The 17,695-nt window shown below is 48.6% G+C and overlaps 1 protein-coding gene across 3 annotated transcripts in view; it reads right to left on the bottom strand.

The window, feature by feature from the left end:
- Window positions 1-17,695, bottom strand: part of DPP6 (dipeptidyl peptidase like 6) — a 799,813-nt gene that overhangs the window by 333,774 nt on the left and 448,344 nt on the right. For all 3 annotated transcript variants that reach the window (XM_068972565.1, XM_068972566.1, XM_068972567.1), the window contains exon 3: window positions 12,713-12,811. In XM_068972565.1, the coding sequence (XP_068828666.1) occupies window positions 12,713-12,811 (99 nt within the window). The remainder of the gene's footprint in view (window positions 1-12,712; window positions 12,812-17,695) is intronic.

The raw sequence follows: 17,695 nt of genomic DNA, 5'->3' as shown, positions 1-17,695 counted from the left end.
TTCTGGGAGAGGAGATTGTGCAGGAGCCCAGGATGCGCAGAGAACTAAAGGGTCTGAACACGGAAGAGAAGCCTGTGACCCAAGAGACGGCCCTGCTGGGAGCGATGGGGGTCAGTCTGAGAAGCCAGAAACCAAGCACTGAAAAGGCCCCCGGACTGCGCATAGGACCCGAGTCCACGTACAGGCTTCTGGGTGATCCCACGCAGCTGAAAGACTTCCCGTGGAGCTGGTGACACCCCAGGGCCCCTCGTGGGGTGGCTTTGAGTGACTCTGGAAACAGAGCATGCTAAGGACTTAGCACATTTTGCATGTAATCAGTAAATGACAAGGACAGAAATTATGTCGTCACTGTTTTCAGTTGCTAAGTCGAGTCCGACTCTTTGCAACCCCATGGACTGCAGCACACCCTGCCCTGCCCTTCACCATCTCCTGGAATTTGCTCAGACTCATGTCTATTGAGTCGGTGATGCCATCCAACCATCTCATCCTCTGTCACCCCCTTCTCCCCCTGCCCTCAATCTGTCCCAGCAACATAAGCGAGGTGAACAAATCTAGCATCAGGAGCCTCTTTACCATCTATTGGATTCTCCCTATTAAAGCAGGAAAAGAGAAACACCCCATCACTGTCATTACACGCATGCATGTGATTTCTTTCAATGGCAAGAGTTAGCACAGATAAAGAGCCTGGTTATCATTCCATCAACCAGAAGTCCATTTACGCAGAGTGCTGGGCCATGTGTGCTTGGAGTCGTCCTTCAGTCAGGTCCTGTTCACAGAGACTCTGCCACATGCCAGACGTTCCGCTCCATGAGGGAAACAGGACAACACAGCAACACACTCTCAGCCCCGAGAAGCCTGCTTTCCAGGGTGAGGCAGCGCTTGCGCTGAGTCGCTCAGTCGTGTCCAACTCCTTGCGACCCCGTGGACTGCGGCCCGCCAGGCTCCTCTGTCCTTGGAGACTCTCCAGACAAGGATACTGGAGTGGGCTGCCACGCCCTCCTCCAGGGAATCCTCCCGACCCGGGAATCGAGCCCAGGGTAAGGCAGAGATGGAAGCAAACAGCTGAATGCAAATTAGATGCACCGTCGGCCCGGGGTTGAAGGGCCACTGGAGATTACACTCAACCATGGACGAGATCAACTGATTCATTTTATATTAATTAAGAAGGTGATCAATGTTTGAAAAGATGTCAATGATAATTAACTAGCCTCTAGTAGACTGATGAGGGTAAGGACTTGGGATAATTTAATTGAGACAATGAATGATAACGTCAGTGCTGGTAATGAGGGTCACTGCATTTCAAGGACGTAAAATCTCTAATTAATAGGACTTTCCGGTTTGCTTTAAAAAGACCATTCTAGACTCAGAGGAATATCACCCCTGGGTTCAACAGCTGCAGTAAAGTGGGGCTTACAGAACTTCACAGGCCGCTTAATTTGCATGAAAGTAAAATAAAATGAGGCTGGTTAGTCACGGTTTGTGAGCTGTGGGGCCGAAAGTACCCTTGACATCCCACTACCAGGCAGACCACCTGCCGTGCACCCTGGTCTGGTTTACAGGCGGGCCTTCAGCGGTGACACGCGGTACCTCAGGGCATGCCCTAAGGGAATGACGGGGCGGGGGGCGGCGGAGAGGTTCAGGAGAAGCCCCCTAGTCAGGCCTGGAACCCTGGAACAGCCACAGAACATTCTGAAAACTGACTTTCCACCTCACTGAGGATGCAACATGACATGTAACTCTCAGTTGAGATCTCTTTTCTCAAAATGAAAATGTGCACGCCCGTGTGTGTGTGTGTGTGCGCGCGCGTGTGTTTTCATATATGCAAATAAAGCCTGTCTCTCTGTAATGCAAAGAAACAAAGTTGAAATAGGATTTTACTCTTTGCTTCTGCCAAGGGTCTTCATTCAGTTCAACGAAACAGAGGCTGTATCTAAATTTCCCAGGGAAGAGGCACTTGCCAACTGAAAAGTGAGGAAAAGATTCAGAAGGCGCCTCTCTCTTCTGGGAGCGTGCTGGCCCACCTAAGCCTGAAGAGATGCAACTCCTCAAAGCAGGAATTCCTACCAGCAGAAGGGCCCCCTCAGACAGAAGACCAAAAGCAAGGAGCGTGATGTCCACAGAGCATTCGGGGCCTCCAAAGGGAGGAACCAGGCTTGTTCCCGTCTCTGCCCCAATCACTCCTTTAGCTGCTAGTGAAGCAGGTCCAGCCCTGCAGAGTGGGGACCCCAAGACTGGGGACCCCAAGACGATAATCCAGGAGACGCGCGGACGGAACTGTGAGTTCAGCACAGAGCAACTGATTCTCCCTGGGAAAAGCCAGGGAGAGTTTATTTTGGATCAAGCCATGAAGAGTGGATGAGGATTTCCCAAGCACAGAAGTACTGGATAAAAGCACTTTCATATACACAGAGCCAGAGAAAAACAGAGAAGAAAACTAAGTTACCGAATGTAGCTATTGTTCTCATTTATTGCTATTATTGCTTCTACTGCCCTGGGCACTCACTGCTACAGCCTTCGGAATGTTTCCTGCAGGTATTCATAACTCCAAAGGACGGTTAGCAGATAATCATTTTTGCTCTCACCCTGAAGTGTGGGCGTTGCATTAAGAAGAAGGCAGGACGATGCAGACAGGGGGCTGCTGAAAGCACCTCGGTCTGAGGATACATCCGGGAGCACTGGTGGGAACAAGCTTCACTGCACTGAGACAGTCTGCGGCAGGCGTAGCTGGCCTCACACCAGACAAGTGGCTTTCTCTTCCCCTGAGCAAGGGGAAATCTCGAAAACTGTTCAGTAAACTGGGGCTTTACCCAAACGTGTACTCTAATTGTATTTCACCCGTTTCTCATGGGCTTTAATCAGGCACAGTGATGCTCTTCGACGTGCATTCTATGCAATGACTTCAAATGGTAAACTAAGTCCTTACCTCCACCAGTACCGAGCCATGAGAGAACGTTTTCTCTTTCTGAGACCTGACCTCTCTGGGCATTCCTCTGCAGTGACTGCTGGCTGACGGGTACAGGTGGCGCCAAACAACCCTTAGGGGAACTTTTTGACTCTACAATTCTAAAGACTTAATAGTTTCAATTGAAAAATGTAGCTTTCGAAAAGCAGTGGAAATACCCAAACCTTTGTAAACTGGAATCCCTCCTTTATCCCCCCCCACCCCCTGAGCTTTAGAAAAAGAAATCCATCTGGTCTTTCAGAATAACAATAGAGAAGAGGAGAAAGTAAATATGGAAATCAGGCTGCTTTGAGCTTTGTGAACTATCTCAGTTTTATCTTCTAAAACATATACTTTTCCAGGATCAACCAGCCAGCTGATATTTCCCGACATTCAAAGGAAGTGATTTTCTCCAGTTTTACAGCCTCTCTCATATCCTCCCTCATGGCGCCTGGATGAATGGAAATGAGAAGCAACAAACAGTGGTGAGGCTCTGGAGCCAGCAGCCACCATGGGCTCTCCCCACGTTCCGCTGAAGTCCAGAGAGAGAGTGGACTGGGAGGCCAGGCCTTGCCTGGAGCTCGCAGACAAGCCGATCCGGCCCCGGCAACAGCTGCTGCCAACCACCCCGGGCCCGGCTGCGTCCTGAAGATGCTGGGCAGGGAGAGCGGGTCCCCCGACGGGTGCGGGTGCCTCGGCTAGCTCAGGCCACAGGCTGCAGGCTCGCCAGCCTGTTGCCAAGGTTCAGCCCAGGCGGCCTTCCTAAGAGGGAATCTGCAACAGCAAATAAGCTTCCTGAGAAGGTGTGTCATCCAGGAGTCTCTGGGGTGCTGTGGCTTCAGGCTACCTGTGTAGAGCGGCTGACCCCACAAATACAGAGGGACACTCTTTCCCTGTTGCTGGCAAGTGTGATGAACAGAAGAGCCGTCTGCATCACCGACTCGATGGACATGAATTTGAGCAAGCTCTGGGAAACAGTGGGGACAGAGGAGCCTGGTGTCCCCTGGGTCGCAAAGGGTTGGACACGACTCAATGACTGGATAGCAGCAGCAAATACAAATATCACCCCCTGTTTGGGGAATTAGCCTTCCCCCCATCAGTCTGAAACAGGGTTAGTAATCTCAGACATGCAGATGACGCGACCCTATGGCAGAAAGCAGAGAAGAACTAAAGAGCCTCTTGATGAAAGTGAAAGAGAGTGAAAACATTGGCTTAAAACTCAACATTCAGAAAACAAGATCGTGGCATCCAGTCCCATCACTTCATGGCAAACAGATGGAGAAACAACGGAAACAGTGAGAGACTTTATTTTTTGGGGTGGGGGGGGCTCCAAAATCACTGCAGGTGGTGACTGCAGCCATGAAATTAAAAGACCCTTGTTCCTTGGAAGAAAGCTATGACAAACCTAGGCATATTAAAAAGCAGAGACATTACTTTACCAACAAAGGTCTGTCTAGTCAAAGCTATGGTTTTTCCAGTAGTCATGTATGGATGTGAGAGTTGGACTATAAAGAAAGCTGAGCGCTGAAGAATTGATGCTTTTGAACTGTGGTGTTGGAGAAGACTCTCATGAGTCCCTTGGATTGCAAGGAGATCCAACCAGTCCATCCTGAAGGAAATCAGTCCTGAATATTCATTGGAAGGACTGTTGCTGAAGCTGAAACTCCAATACTTTGGCCACCTGATGTGAAGAACTGACTCATTGGAAAAGACCCTGATGCTGGGAAAGACTGAAGGCGGGAGGAGAAGGGGACGACAGAGGATGAGATGGTTGGATGGCATCACCGACTCGATGGACATCAGTTTGAGCAAGCTCCAAGAGCTGGGGATGGACAGGGAGGCCTGGTGTGCTGCAGTCCATGGGGTCGCAAAGAGTCGGACACGACTGAGTGACTGAACTGAACTGAACTGATCTGCCACACGAAGCAGTCTGATGAAGGGCAACAAAACCCAACCCACTGTATGAGAGACTTGCAGGAAATGCGTTCCTGGGGCGAGTGGGTGTGCGGCTGCCGAGGGGCCGCTTCTCACTGCTGTGCCCTCCACCTGCCATCGCAAAGTTGGCCAAGCACCAGCTCTCCGGCACCCTCTTCTCCCAGGTCTTCTCTGATGCCGCCTCCTCGGGCCCCTCCTGCCTGGGAGAGTGTGAACAGCTCCCACGAGATGCATACTTCCCACGTCTCCAAGTGGCTCCCACTCCTCACGGAGCTTCACTCCCTGTTCTCAGCACTTAAAGCACATCCCACAGAGTTCTCGCTCATTAGCTTCTGCTCTGCCGTTATCTAACCACAAGAGCTGACTCCAACTAGGCAGAGACTGCGCTCGCTAACCAAGGCGCCACCTCGAGGCATTCCGTGCATATCTTCCCACCCCCACGTCTGCGCACCAGAACATCTTATTCATGCACGGCTCACCGTGCCTTCTGACATCTGTCACTCCGTCTCCACTCACAGCTGAGACTCCCACTCTCTGAAGACTGACCGAATTAAGGAAGGACTGATGCTGAAGCTGAAACTCCAGTATTTTGGCCACCTAATTCTAAGAGCTGACTCATTGGAAAAGACCTTGATGCTCGGAAAGATTGAAGGTGGGAGGAGAAGGGGACAACAGAGGATGAGATGGTTGGATGGCATCACCAACTCAATGGACATGAGTTTGAGCAAGCTCCGGGAGCTGGTGATGGATAAGGAGGCCTGGCGTGCTGCAGTCCATGGGGTCACAGAGTCAGACACAACTGAACGATTGAACTGAACTGATGACTGAGAGCCTACTGAGACATTAACATGATCATGGAAACAGACATTTATTTTCATTGAAATATGTTTATGATAATGTGTTATAAACTTTCCCCCATGTAATAAACATGGTCAGCATTGTCCCACCAATTATATCTAAGAGGATAAATATGAAAATGTAGTTTTATTACAGGGGATTTATTTTTATCCTTTAAAATAGCATTCTCTGGTTTCTACTTTAGTACAATAAGTATGTAATTCAGGTCTAATAAAAAATTTGATACAACACACACACCTAAGCTCTCATGGCGACATTTCACTACTCTCTACCCTTCAGTTCCAACAGATCATGCTCGACCCCTCTGTTTCTGTGAATGGAACCCTCTCTCACTGGCCACCATCCTGTCCCAAGAGCCTGTGTCACCTGGCCCGACGTTGTCCCCCTCTGGGCTCCTGGATGGGTCTTCCCCGTGGCTGCACACTGTGGACGGGCATCCCAGGTGGGGCTCGGCCCCGGGGCCTCTGCGGCTGCTGCCCCACAGGGGACATGCAGGACCCTCTCCCACAGAGAGCTTACTCGAAGGGTTCTCACAGTCAGATGTCTACTTAAGCCAGTTTCATCAGAAAGAACTTCCAACCATTCCACGCAAAGTAGCGGATCCATAAGTTTCCTTATCCTTAAAAGTCAGTTGTTTAAGTTGCAAACGGGAGAATGTTCCAGAAGGGCCAGCAGATGGCCACAGACTGGGTACTTTGCTAAAGATTCCAGACACCGAAAGGTAGAAACGAAAGCACTCCACCCAGCCGTGTAATGATTCCCGCCTTGAACCAGAGCCAAGGCCCGAGGGGCCACTGAGGAGCATGGAGCCTGGTCCCGCCTGCTGCCACGCCTGCCCCGAGTCCTGCATCCCTCACGTGGACTGAGACAAGAAGGCCGACGTCAGCCAGGAGTGTCTGACTGAGGATTAGACGGGGTCGCAGAGTTGGACACGCCTGAAGCCACTTAGCAGCCGCAGCAGCGTATTCTGAAGGCAGAGCTGGCGGTTCTTGATGGGTTAGATATGAAGCACAAGAAAAAGAGTGGGGACGACGATGACCCCAAATCTTTCAGCCGGTTCTGCCAGAAGAACAAAGTTCTCATCAGCTGATTTGGGAGTGGCTGTGGATGGGACTTCCCAGGTGGCGCCAGGGGTAAACAAGCTGGCTGCCAGTGCAGGAGACATACGAGCCGTGGGCTCCATCCTGGGTCGGGAAGATCCCCTGGAGAAGGGAAAGGCTACCCACTCCAGCTTTCTTGCCTGGAGACATAGAGGGGCCTGGTGGGCTATCCATGGGGCTGCACAGAGTTGGACAAGACTGAAGCAACTCAGCATGTGGATGGTGCGGGTGCTTTTTTTTTTCTGGCGAGGAGGGGGTGAACTCATATTTGGTGATATTAAAGCTAGGGTTGTATGTCTGTGAGCTATCTGAGAACTTCAGGGGAGAGGTCTGGTCTGGAAAATAAGTTAGGGGTCATCAGTAGGCGGAGAATATTTAAAGTCATGAGGCTAGATGAAAACTCGGGGGAGTGAGTGTAGACACCAAAAGCGAAGGGGAAGCCCGAGAGCCAGGCCCACCAGCATCAGAAGTCAGAGACAGCACCTGGGGAGACAGAGACAAAACCAAGAGAACGTGACGACACGGCGGTCAAGCGAGGAAGCTGGCGCAGGCGGAGGGCAGGGGGACGGTGTCAAATGCTGCTGACGGCAGCAGCAGCAGAGGTCTGGGATGCGAAGGTGGAAGTTAGCAACCTGGAGGTTCCTGGGGACCTCGACAAGAGAAGAGTCAGGGAGTCCTACGGCTGAAAGCCTAACCAGGGTGGGCTTAGCAAGAGCTGGAGAAGCACCTGGAGACGGTACAGGGGCGCCCGTTTCAAGCTGCAAAGAGGAGCAAGAAATCGGGCAGGGCCTGGTGGGGAAGGTGCAGCCCAGCTGAGCCTTCCACGTGTTTTTGGAGACCCAAGCAGCAGCATATCTGCTTGATGAAGGGAATAATCTAACACAGAGATGAAACATTGACACTGGGAGAAGAAAGGAGACATGTGCTGCCATGATTCCTCAAGTAAGTGAGGCACATTCACCCCTAACGCCTGGAGGCTGAGCACAGACAGGTCACACGGCGCTTCCAGGCTGGGGGAGGCGCAGAGCGAGCGGCAGCTGCAGACGCTGGCGGGAAAGGAGATGAGATGGTGGGAGTATTCTTTTCCTTTCTCCCGGAAGGTCTGCATGGGAAGTAGAATGGGAAGAAAGTTTTGAGGGTTAAGGAAAGAGGAGAAGGTCTGAAACGATTTATCATCTAGGGGCTGGAAAGAATGAGTAGGCAAGGAGAGTCCAGGAAGATGGACCAATGGAAGTGAACAGACTTAAACGTCTGAAGTGACCTAAGACCGCATCACAGAGGCCACCTCCGATCACAGCATCCCAGCGCAGCACACTAAGATGCAAAAGGTTGAGAAGTCCAATGTGGCCACTTACAAAAGACAGAAGAGTTTACTCAACTAAGCAAACATGGGGTAAGGCCACACGCTGGGTAATTTCAAGAAGCATAGGCCTCTTCCTTTGCAGGTGGGAGGTTGAGTGAACTTAGATGTTGCCAATTATATTGTTCTATGCATCTCAATAGGCTAGCTGCAACAAATACCTGAGGGAAGTCTACAAGGGCTTTAGGACATGAGAGAATTGGAAGGCTGTTACACCAATCATTTTCAGAAAAGGTAGATCAAAAAAGTGTCCCCAGGATGAACCTGGGTGAGGAGAAATGTAACTCCAATTCATTTTTTTTTCCTGCTAAATAAAATGTATTAGTTCTACACGATTAAGTCCAATATTAAACTGAAGATAATACATTTGTTAACTTTAATGGTTAATGTTCACTAAAAAAGTCAAAGTCTCTTTCTTGGGGAATTGCACCATTTTTCTTGATCACTTGTTTTCTGTTAGTTCAACATAGGCACCATGGGAATGAGGAGTCCTAAAATAGAGAGTTAAGGAACTGCAATAATCCTGAAATACTCATAACCTACAGTCTTGATTAAACACACAATGTAGCCGGCGAGGTTGAAGAAACTGGCTGCAGACTTTGGTTAAATACAATGTAGCTATTTATAGACACCAGTGCAGCTGTTTATAGGTTTCAATCTGAATTTTGCTACTTATTAGCTGTGTGTTCAAGTCATTTAAACACCCTTGACTCAGCTTCCTCATCTGTAAAATGCGAATAATGGTGTGTGTGTGTGCCAAGTCACTTCAGTTGTGTCCAACTCTTTGCAACCCCATGGACTATAGCCTGCCAGGCTCCTCTGTCCATGGGATTCTCCAGGCAAGAATACTGGAGTGGGTTGCCGTGCCCTCCTCCAAGGAACCTTCCTGACCCAGGGATCAAACCCACGTCTCTTATGTCTCCTGGACTGGCATGTGGGTTCCTTACCACTAGCGCCACACGGGAAGGCCAAGTGAATAATGGTAATTGTGAGAATTAATTGACTGAAAGTGTGCAAAGCACTTAGCCCAGAACTTAGGATATGGGAAGCCCCCAGTAGATGATGTGGTGATGGTGGTGGTGATATGATGATGATGGTGGTGGTGATGGTGATGATGGTGATGTGTTGGTGGTGGTGATGGTGGTGGTGGTGATGGTGGTGGTGGTGATGGTGGTGGTGGTGATGGTGATGATGGTGATGTGTTGGTGGTGGTGATGATGGTGGTGGTGATGGTGGTGGTGGTGATAGTGATGTGGGGATGTGTTGGTGGTGATGATGGTGGTGGTGATGGTGGTGGTGGTGATAGTGATGTGGGGATGTGTTGGTGGTGGTGATGATGGTGGTAGTGATGGTGGTGGTGGTGATAGTGATGTGGGGATGTGTTGGTGGTGGTGATGGTGGTGGTGGTGATGGTGGTGGTGGTGATAGTGATGTGGGGATGTGTTGGTGGTGATGATGGTGGTGGTGATGGTGGTGGTGGTGATAGTGATGTGGGGATGTGTTGGTGGTGGTGATGATGGTGGTGGTGATGGTGGTGGTGGTGATATGATGATGTGGGGATGTGTTGGTGGTGGTGATGACAGCAAGGAAGAACAAGGAGAGGAAATGCAGACAGCAGAGAAAGGAGGAAGAAGAGGAGAAGAATGAGGCTGTTGTAGTGGTGATGGTGGTAGATGGTTGTGGCGGCAGTGGTGGTGGGGGTGACTCCAAGTCACCCAAGGGGAAACTGTTCCATGGGCAAAACCATGTCTTTTTTGGGGTCCAGCAACTTGCCTGCTACATTGTAGACACTCTGCTGCTGCTGCTGATGCTGCAAAGTTGCGTCAGTCGTGTCTGACTCTGTGCGACCCCATAGATGGCAACCCAACCAGGCTTCCCCGTCCCTGGGATTCTCTAGGCAAGAACACTGGAGTGGGTTGCCATTTCCTTCTCCAATGCATGGAAGTGAAAAATGAAAGTGAAGTTGCTCAACCGTGTCCGACTCTTCGCGATCCGATAGACTGCAGCCCACCAGGTTCCTCCGTCCATGGGATTTTCCAGGCAAGAGTACTGGAGTGGGGTGCCATTGCCTTCTCCGTGTAGACACTCAACAAACACTAATTAAATGAATTAATGTTCTGACCATTTCTAAAGCTCATCTCAGCTCCACGACAATCAACAATCCTCTGAAATATAGGATTCTTTCTCTGGGTTTTCACATTTAGACTTGTAAGGTTAGAAAATGAATGAATTCCTTATGGCGTCTGTGAGACTCACATTGTAAGGCACAGTTAGTCACCACAAAGTCACTTCATTCCCTTTAAGCTACTGCATCTTCAAGGAGCAGGAAGAAAGAGACTGATCAGGAAGAGGGATCAGTGAAAGGAGGAGGGGGCAGTTAGAAAATAGAGGGGGGGAGGAATCAGTTATGTTCCCTTGGATTTCTGATGGTGCCTGGTCTCTGGGGAGACCTGACCACTCGGTTACCCCACAACAAAACTTCACACTGTGCCTACAATTACAAAGAAAGACTACTCTTACAAAAGCTCCTGGACATAAAAGGCATGTTTCTTTGAACCACAGGTCATCTTATGAGTAGATTTAACCTGCTGGGCATTTTCTGCTGGGCACAAGGCCACTTCCTGACTGCTTGTATTAACTCCCAACTTTGCGGATACAATGAAATTCTGGCCAGAAAGCCAGCACATCTCAGGACCAGCTCCATGCCTCTGCAGCATAAATTAGTTCATGAAAGACCAATGCCTTATAACAGCAACCAACAAGGGTTCCTGTAGAAACTTGGGTGCCCTTGAGCCTCCAGATCTCTGCCTACACTTTTTACATTGTCTGCACAGGGAATGCTGAGGCGGGCCAAGCCGGAGGCCATGGAAACTCTATTCTAAAGGCTTGCCTATATTATTTGAGTACTCATGGGGCCTTTGCAGGGCCCCCATCCGACTGCCTCTGAACCCTGTGCCTTTGAGACCGAGGGTACACACCATCTTTGAAACTCCTTCTCGGGAAGAACGAGAAAATCACAGCCTTCCTGCACTTTGTGTCATGACCACCACTGGTCGCTCTGTTTGTCTCCAGGATGCTGCTGCGCTCCTTAAGAAGACAGTCATCACCTTTTATTCCCAAGATCTGGCCCAGAGCATGCGATCCGTGCTCAACCCTCTCTCTGCGATGGGAGCACGCAAACAGGAAGCAGATGCCGAGTCCCCTCAGGACCAGAGGTCAAAGTATTTCCTCCAACAACAAAGAGCTTGGCTCTGTCAGTGCTCTGGATTTCTGTGTGTGCCTCCTACTGGTATTCACAGTACGCTGCCCTCATTTCTTCCCAGTTCCCTCTTATAAAATGCATTCCCTCTGAGATTCAGCTACTCCTTTCATTTTTAAATAAGCAAATCTAAGAACCAGGAATTAATACCGAAGCCACAGTGAAGGACAAAGGAGAAGCTATTGCCCAGTGGGAGATGGAAAGCAAAGAGTCATTGCTGGTTGCTTTTCGACAGTTTGTGAAGCATAAATGGCATTTCAGAGGAGCTTGACAGCGAGAAAACATGCCACAGTGTCATTCAACAAAGTATCAGCGGCAAGCGCACAAAATGGGGAGGAAGGTAGGAGACAGGCTTCCAGCTTCAGCTGTGTCACTAACTAGCTCTGTGACCTCCGAGAAGGCACTTAACCTCTCTCGGCCTCATTTGCTATAAAAGCCAGGCTGTGAACTGACCTCTGGTATTCCACTACACAGGTTATCTGCCCCGAGGATCAGTTTTCAAGTGCATCCCATGGAGGCTAAGACGAAATGAAAGCAGTATCTGTGGAGCTAACTGGAGAGGTCCTAGGACCAGACTGTGCAAGGGGGATGCAGAGAAGCCTGCAGAGGATGGGCGAGCAGCCACTTACATCCTTTTCCCCAGGACTGCAGTCTAGAGTTATTTCAGGCCCAACTAAAGGAAATAGGCTATTTTGAACCAACAATAGGCTATTATAAACAAACTGCCTTTCACCTCCAGTTCTATGTTGCTTTGTGGTTAAAAAAAAAAATCCCCCCCCAAACAAGAAAACAAGATTTCATCTAGACTGAAATTCAAGAGGAAGATTAAGTTATCCGCATGTGGGCACTGGACTCCACTGTTCCCTTCACTAGGCAGCATTCTAGAAGAATGCCTTCAGTTCCTTCTGGAGCCTGGACCTAGTTGGGAGTGAAAGCGAGAGGCGTGCAAAAGGGTATAAAGAAATGCGGAGAAGGGAGGGAGGCTCAGCTGTGTCTCGCCCTGCCCTGTTGCTTAGCAACATCTCACGTCTGGGTCTGAGAAGCAGTGACTCAGGGAGGCGACCCTGAAGACCCATTTCTCATGAAGGAACAGCCTGATTTGACCAGACACACATTTCCTTAGAATGAGACGACCACAGCAAGAGCTCTGTGGGTCCACTTCTGCAGCCAGAGAGAGAAGGTGAAAGGCGAATGGCAAAACCCAAGCGCTCAGAGTGGCAGAGAGCAGGAGAGATTCCCCAAACGCACTCAGGACTCACCACTTATCCACTTAGCCTCCGGGTCATGGATTTTGAAATCTTCACTGAAGAGGTCTTCCACAGTCACCTTCTTCTTTTGAGACAGACTGTTATCTTCCGCTAGAAAAGAGCAAGGCACAGAGACAAAAAATTTTATTCCTTGGTTAAAAAAGAGAGGACCATAAAACATTCTGATTGCCACCCAGAAATGGTATACAGGGTTAAACATAATTTCTATACCTAGTGCTGAACAAAAGCCAGGCATGCTTTTTGCGTTTACTAATAGCTTAGCTACCAGGTGGCTCAGTGGTAAAAAAAAAATCCGCCTGCCAGTGCAGGAGATGCCAGTTTGATCCCCAGAAGGAAATGGCAACCCACTCCGGTATTCTTGCCTGAGAAATCCCACGGACAGAGAAGCCTGGTGGGCGGGCTACAGTCCACGGGGTCATAAAAGAGTCGGACGCGTCTGAGGGACTGAACAATCACAACAAAGCTATCAAAAGCTATGGTAAGGGGAATCATAGTACGGTAAAACGGCATCGCTATGCCCTCTCCACCTGTAAAACATAAACAACCGTATTTCTTAGATATGAAGGTAAATGACTGTTGAAAAACTGACTGATGAGCAATACGGTGGAAATAGTTTAAAAAAAGGGATGGGATCACAACTGTATTATGTAACCAGTCATTCATGGAGCATTCATAATGGCAACAGCAAACCACACACTGGGCGCCTGAAATCCAAAAACAAGTAGCGCCTTCCTTAGGTATTTATCCCCATATGCCTCACTCGTTCCTGGCTGCCTTCAGGTTGGGGAGTAGTCTTCCAGATAAGGACCCACCCCACATTCTGTGTGCAAACTACCAGATTCTGACCTCCCCGCCTCCCCTGGATCAGCAGGCTTGGGAGTAAGCACCCGGGATAAGACTTGAACTTCCATCCCAAGAGGAGGTATTCAGGTAATGACACCAGCGGAGAGACTTTAGGAACCTGGCAGCTTTTATCCTACTCCTAAGGCTGAAGCTTCTGGGGGTTTAGATCTGCCTCAGAAAGGTTCCCTCATTACAGGCACAAAAATTCATTCATCTACGTTGACAAGACAATAGGCTGTCCACCTTCTGATCTGCGAGTCTGAGCAGATTAAAGCTGGGCAGGAACAGAGACGCAAACGCAGGGAACAGAATGTGTGGAAGCGTCAGGGGCAGGAGACGGGATGACCAGGAGGCTGCTGACACAGCCACACTGCTAGACAGCGAGTGGGAAGCTGCGTGTTGAGCAAGGAGCTTGGCTTGGGGAGGCCATCTCTCTGCGGATAGAGAGGGGTGGGCTGGGGGAGGTGGGAGGGAGGCTCCAGAGGGAGGGGCTGTGTGCATACTTACAGCTGAGTCACGCTGCTGACCAGCAGAAGCCAACACCACATTGTAAAGCAAGAGCACCTCTCCCCCCAAAACCCCCACTGGACAGGACATCAAACCACCCCCACGGCTGTTATACTAACAAGACGCTCTCTAACCTTTGTCTGATGTTCCTCATTTACGCAGAATGCTTATTTACGACCCTGCTCTGTGAAATAAAAGATGCCTCTTTTGCTGCCCTTTTCCTGGAGATGCCGGTCCCCATTTCTCTAGTTCTGTGCTGGCCTGCGGCGTGGGGTTATCACGAGTGTTAGCTGGGGTGTGCAGGTCTGTGGGCATCCTGCGTGAGGTGGTTTCAGATCACTGCGATTTTACAGGGGGATGTTTGGTTGGTCTGTCTGCTTCTCTCTCCAGTTCTGGCTGCTGAGCCAGCCTTCACTTCTTGGGCTGCCACAGGGCTTGCCCTCAACACTACCCTTTGCCTCTTTCAGCTTTCTGTTTCAAATTCTGTGGCAGGTTGGGGAAACAAAAAAAAAATTTATATTACAGAATGAAAAAATGATCATCTCTGAATGAAATCCTCAAAGCTTCTAGGATTCTAGCGTATAGATTTTGTTACATCTCCTTTGGTTTCTTCTTCGTGGCCTCCCTGGGCATGAAAGATTACTGAAATTCACAGAAATGTTGTACACGGACTTGTGCCTTGCACATCAAATAGGACTGGTGCATGTGAAAGTCTCTTAAATGCACAGAACGATGAGGCTTGAGGGGGCCTTCCTGTTAGACCTGATGGGATGTGGAGCTCTCCTAGGTGCTAATCAAAGCACGTTAAAACCAAGCCCAGTTCTTCCCTCTAGGACTTTCTCATCTGCCTCTGAAGCAGTCTCGGAGAGAGATGCACTGCTTCAAGCACGATGCATTTCAGCACAGAAAACAGACAATAAATGAAAAATTTAAAGATTACTGGACATCGATCTAATAAAGTTATACCGTGAACTAGTAATTAGGAAGTATATTTGCAACTAGTTGATAAATAAGTCCTGGAGCTCTCATGCACTTTTAGTAATTAGAGATGACAAAACTGTACTATAAACATCAAACGTGGTAAGAGACTAGATCATAGTTTTTCCCACCCTAAGAAAGAAGCTAATCATGTGGCCTTACAGAGGGTGTTAGGTGATCCTACAAAGGCAATCATATTGCAACACGTAAAGGCATCAAGCCAACATGTTGTGCACCTTAAACGTGTGTGTGAGTCACGCAGTCATGTCTGACTCTTTGTGACCCCGTGGACCCTGAAAGGCTCCTCTGTCCATAGGATTCTCCAGGCAAGAATACTGGAGCGGGCTGCCACGCCCTCCTCCTGGGGATCTTCCCGACCCAGGGATCGAGCCCGCCTCTTTCACGTCTCCCACACTGGCAGGCGCATTCTTTACCACTAGCGCCACCTGGGACGCCGTAAACTCACACAGTGTCAAATATATTTCAATTAAAACACAATATATAAAGCAAGAACACAAGCAAATATGTCAGAGACACTCACATACATGGTCAGAAAATAACTATCCATATTAAAACTTAACCTTTACCTAATAAACACTTCTATTCAGGGAGGGGTCTAGCTGCACGTTTTGGTAGCCGCAGGAAGCCCACTAAGAGTGAAAGACTGCCTTTAAACAAACTTTGGGTCAAATATGAAGAGCCGACCCACTCACTTTCTGAAAAAATTTTCTTTTCACAAACGACTGTTCTATGCATCAAAACAAAAAAGGTGGTTTTTAAATTTTATTTTATTATTATTTTTTTTTTGCCACACTGCATGGCATGCAGCGCTCCCTGACCAGGGATTGAACTCACGCCCCCTGTGTTGGAAGTGCGGAGGCTCAACCACTGGACCACTGAAAATGTGTTTTATTTTTAAATGACTACTACTTCCTTGGCTTAAAAAAAAAACTTTAAAATCTTACATGACTTAAGTAGGGAGAGCCTACAGTGGCAGCATTCCTATATGCTATCACTATACTATTACTGCGTCTACGGCATTACTGTAGAGAGTGCTCCGTTCAAGCCGGGACAGGCGCTTCTGCCAATAGTCAGCCCTCCCTCCTCAAGACACTCTCCGCTCACCCCTCTGGAGCCTGACAGCTTGTTCACACGGTCAGGTGCTCTCTAACTAAGCTACTGACTTACAGCCTGATGCATTCCAAAATCCTTTGAGGTGGGGAGAAGCACAAGGGACTGCCATGTTCAGAAGTCAGGCTGAGCCCCAAAGAATCACAAATGAAAGACCCTGTAACCGATTCTGACTCTCCGAATCTCAAAGAGGAATGGAACCAGCGCTGAGAGAGTGACCACACTGCGAGAGTGACGGGGCTGAGGGCGGCCGCGCCTGGCGTGCCGGGGGCTGCAGGACAAAAAGCGGGGGGAACTGAGAAAAGACCCTGCTGGCCAAGATAACATAACGGAGGAACATTCCAGCTGGGAGGACGGCAAGGCCATGAAGGCACTGACGACTGCCGTGCTTTCAGGAGACTGCGAGCGCGTTGGCACTGGTGCAGCAGAAAGTGGGAGCTGAAAATGCCCAGCGAGGAAGGTATAGTCTCCCATACTTGATATTCTGAAATCCCATTAGAAAAATGTCCAGCTGTGGCTTTTCTTTAACTATCCTGCTTACCAGTCAGTACTCTTTACAGTCTAAGAACTGCCTTTCTCTGCATCAGGAATGTTATCAGTAACTGTCCAATTCAACACTGCTTCTCCGTCATTCCAGACCCCACTGGACCTCACCAGGAACCTCTAGGTCCCCTGCATTTTTACGTCTCTGGAAGGATTTGCATTATGTCTTCAGCTCAATTTTTATCTTTTTTTTTTTCTTTAGTGTATCAAGCTCTATCATTTTGCTGTTTTAATTTTCTAAATAATTTATTTTAATTTCTAATGTTCCAAATTAGCTTTATCAAGATCATCTGCTCTTAGGTTACAAGCTCTATGTAACTGATAATTTTGAAAAAAAACTTTTTCAAACTGATAATTAAACTGATCAAACTGATAATTTTGAGAAAAAACTTTTCAGTCATTTTCTGCTGTGCCTAATAGATTTCTATTTCTTTGGAATCAAGGTCTCATGTGCGTTAAGCTGGTGAACTGCTTTCAGGGGATGGTTTCTTTGGGTCCTTGTGATGTAAAGTGACAACTCTAAAATGTTTTGCTGTGTTTGGAGGACTCTGACAGTTATTACCTCTCAATCCTGCAAGGAGGAGGAAAGAAAGCCATTTTATGGAAGGTAGACCTGAGCTCCTAAGAGGCTAAGTGGCTTCTCTAAAGATGTCCAGGAGGACAGTAAGGTCAACATTAACCACATCTGCAGGAGAGTTTAAATACTGACATTATTCACAGAATCTGGCTTATTCATAACATATTCCAGAGCCAGGAAGCTAATAAAATCACAAAACGCAGGTAACATTTAATGATGATCCTGATAGAACACTGCTCTCCAGGTAAAAATGTTTTCTGTAATAAAGAAAAGATTGGGAAAAACTTTTAAAGGCATACATTTCCTTAACTGGAAAAGACTTGGCCATCAAATCAGATCAACAATGACGGGCACACAGCAAGTGGTCACTCTGCTGTGAACAGTGTGGGTGATGT

This window comes from Capricornis sumatraensis, chromosome 5 (assembly GCF_032405125.1).
Source record: "Capricornis sumatraensis isolate serow.1 chromosome 5, serow.2, whole genome shotgun sequence".
Taxonomy (NCBI): Eukaryota; Metazoa; Chordata; class Mammalia; order Artiodactyla; family Bovidae; genus Capricornis; species Capricornis sumatraensis.
This window is presented reverse-complemented; position numbering and strand designations above follow the sequence as displayed.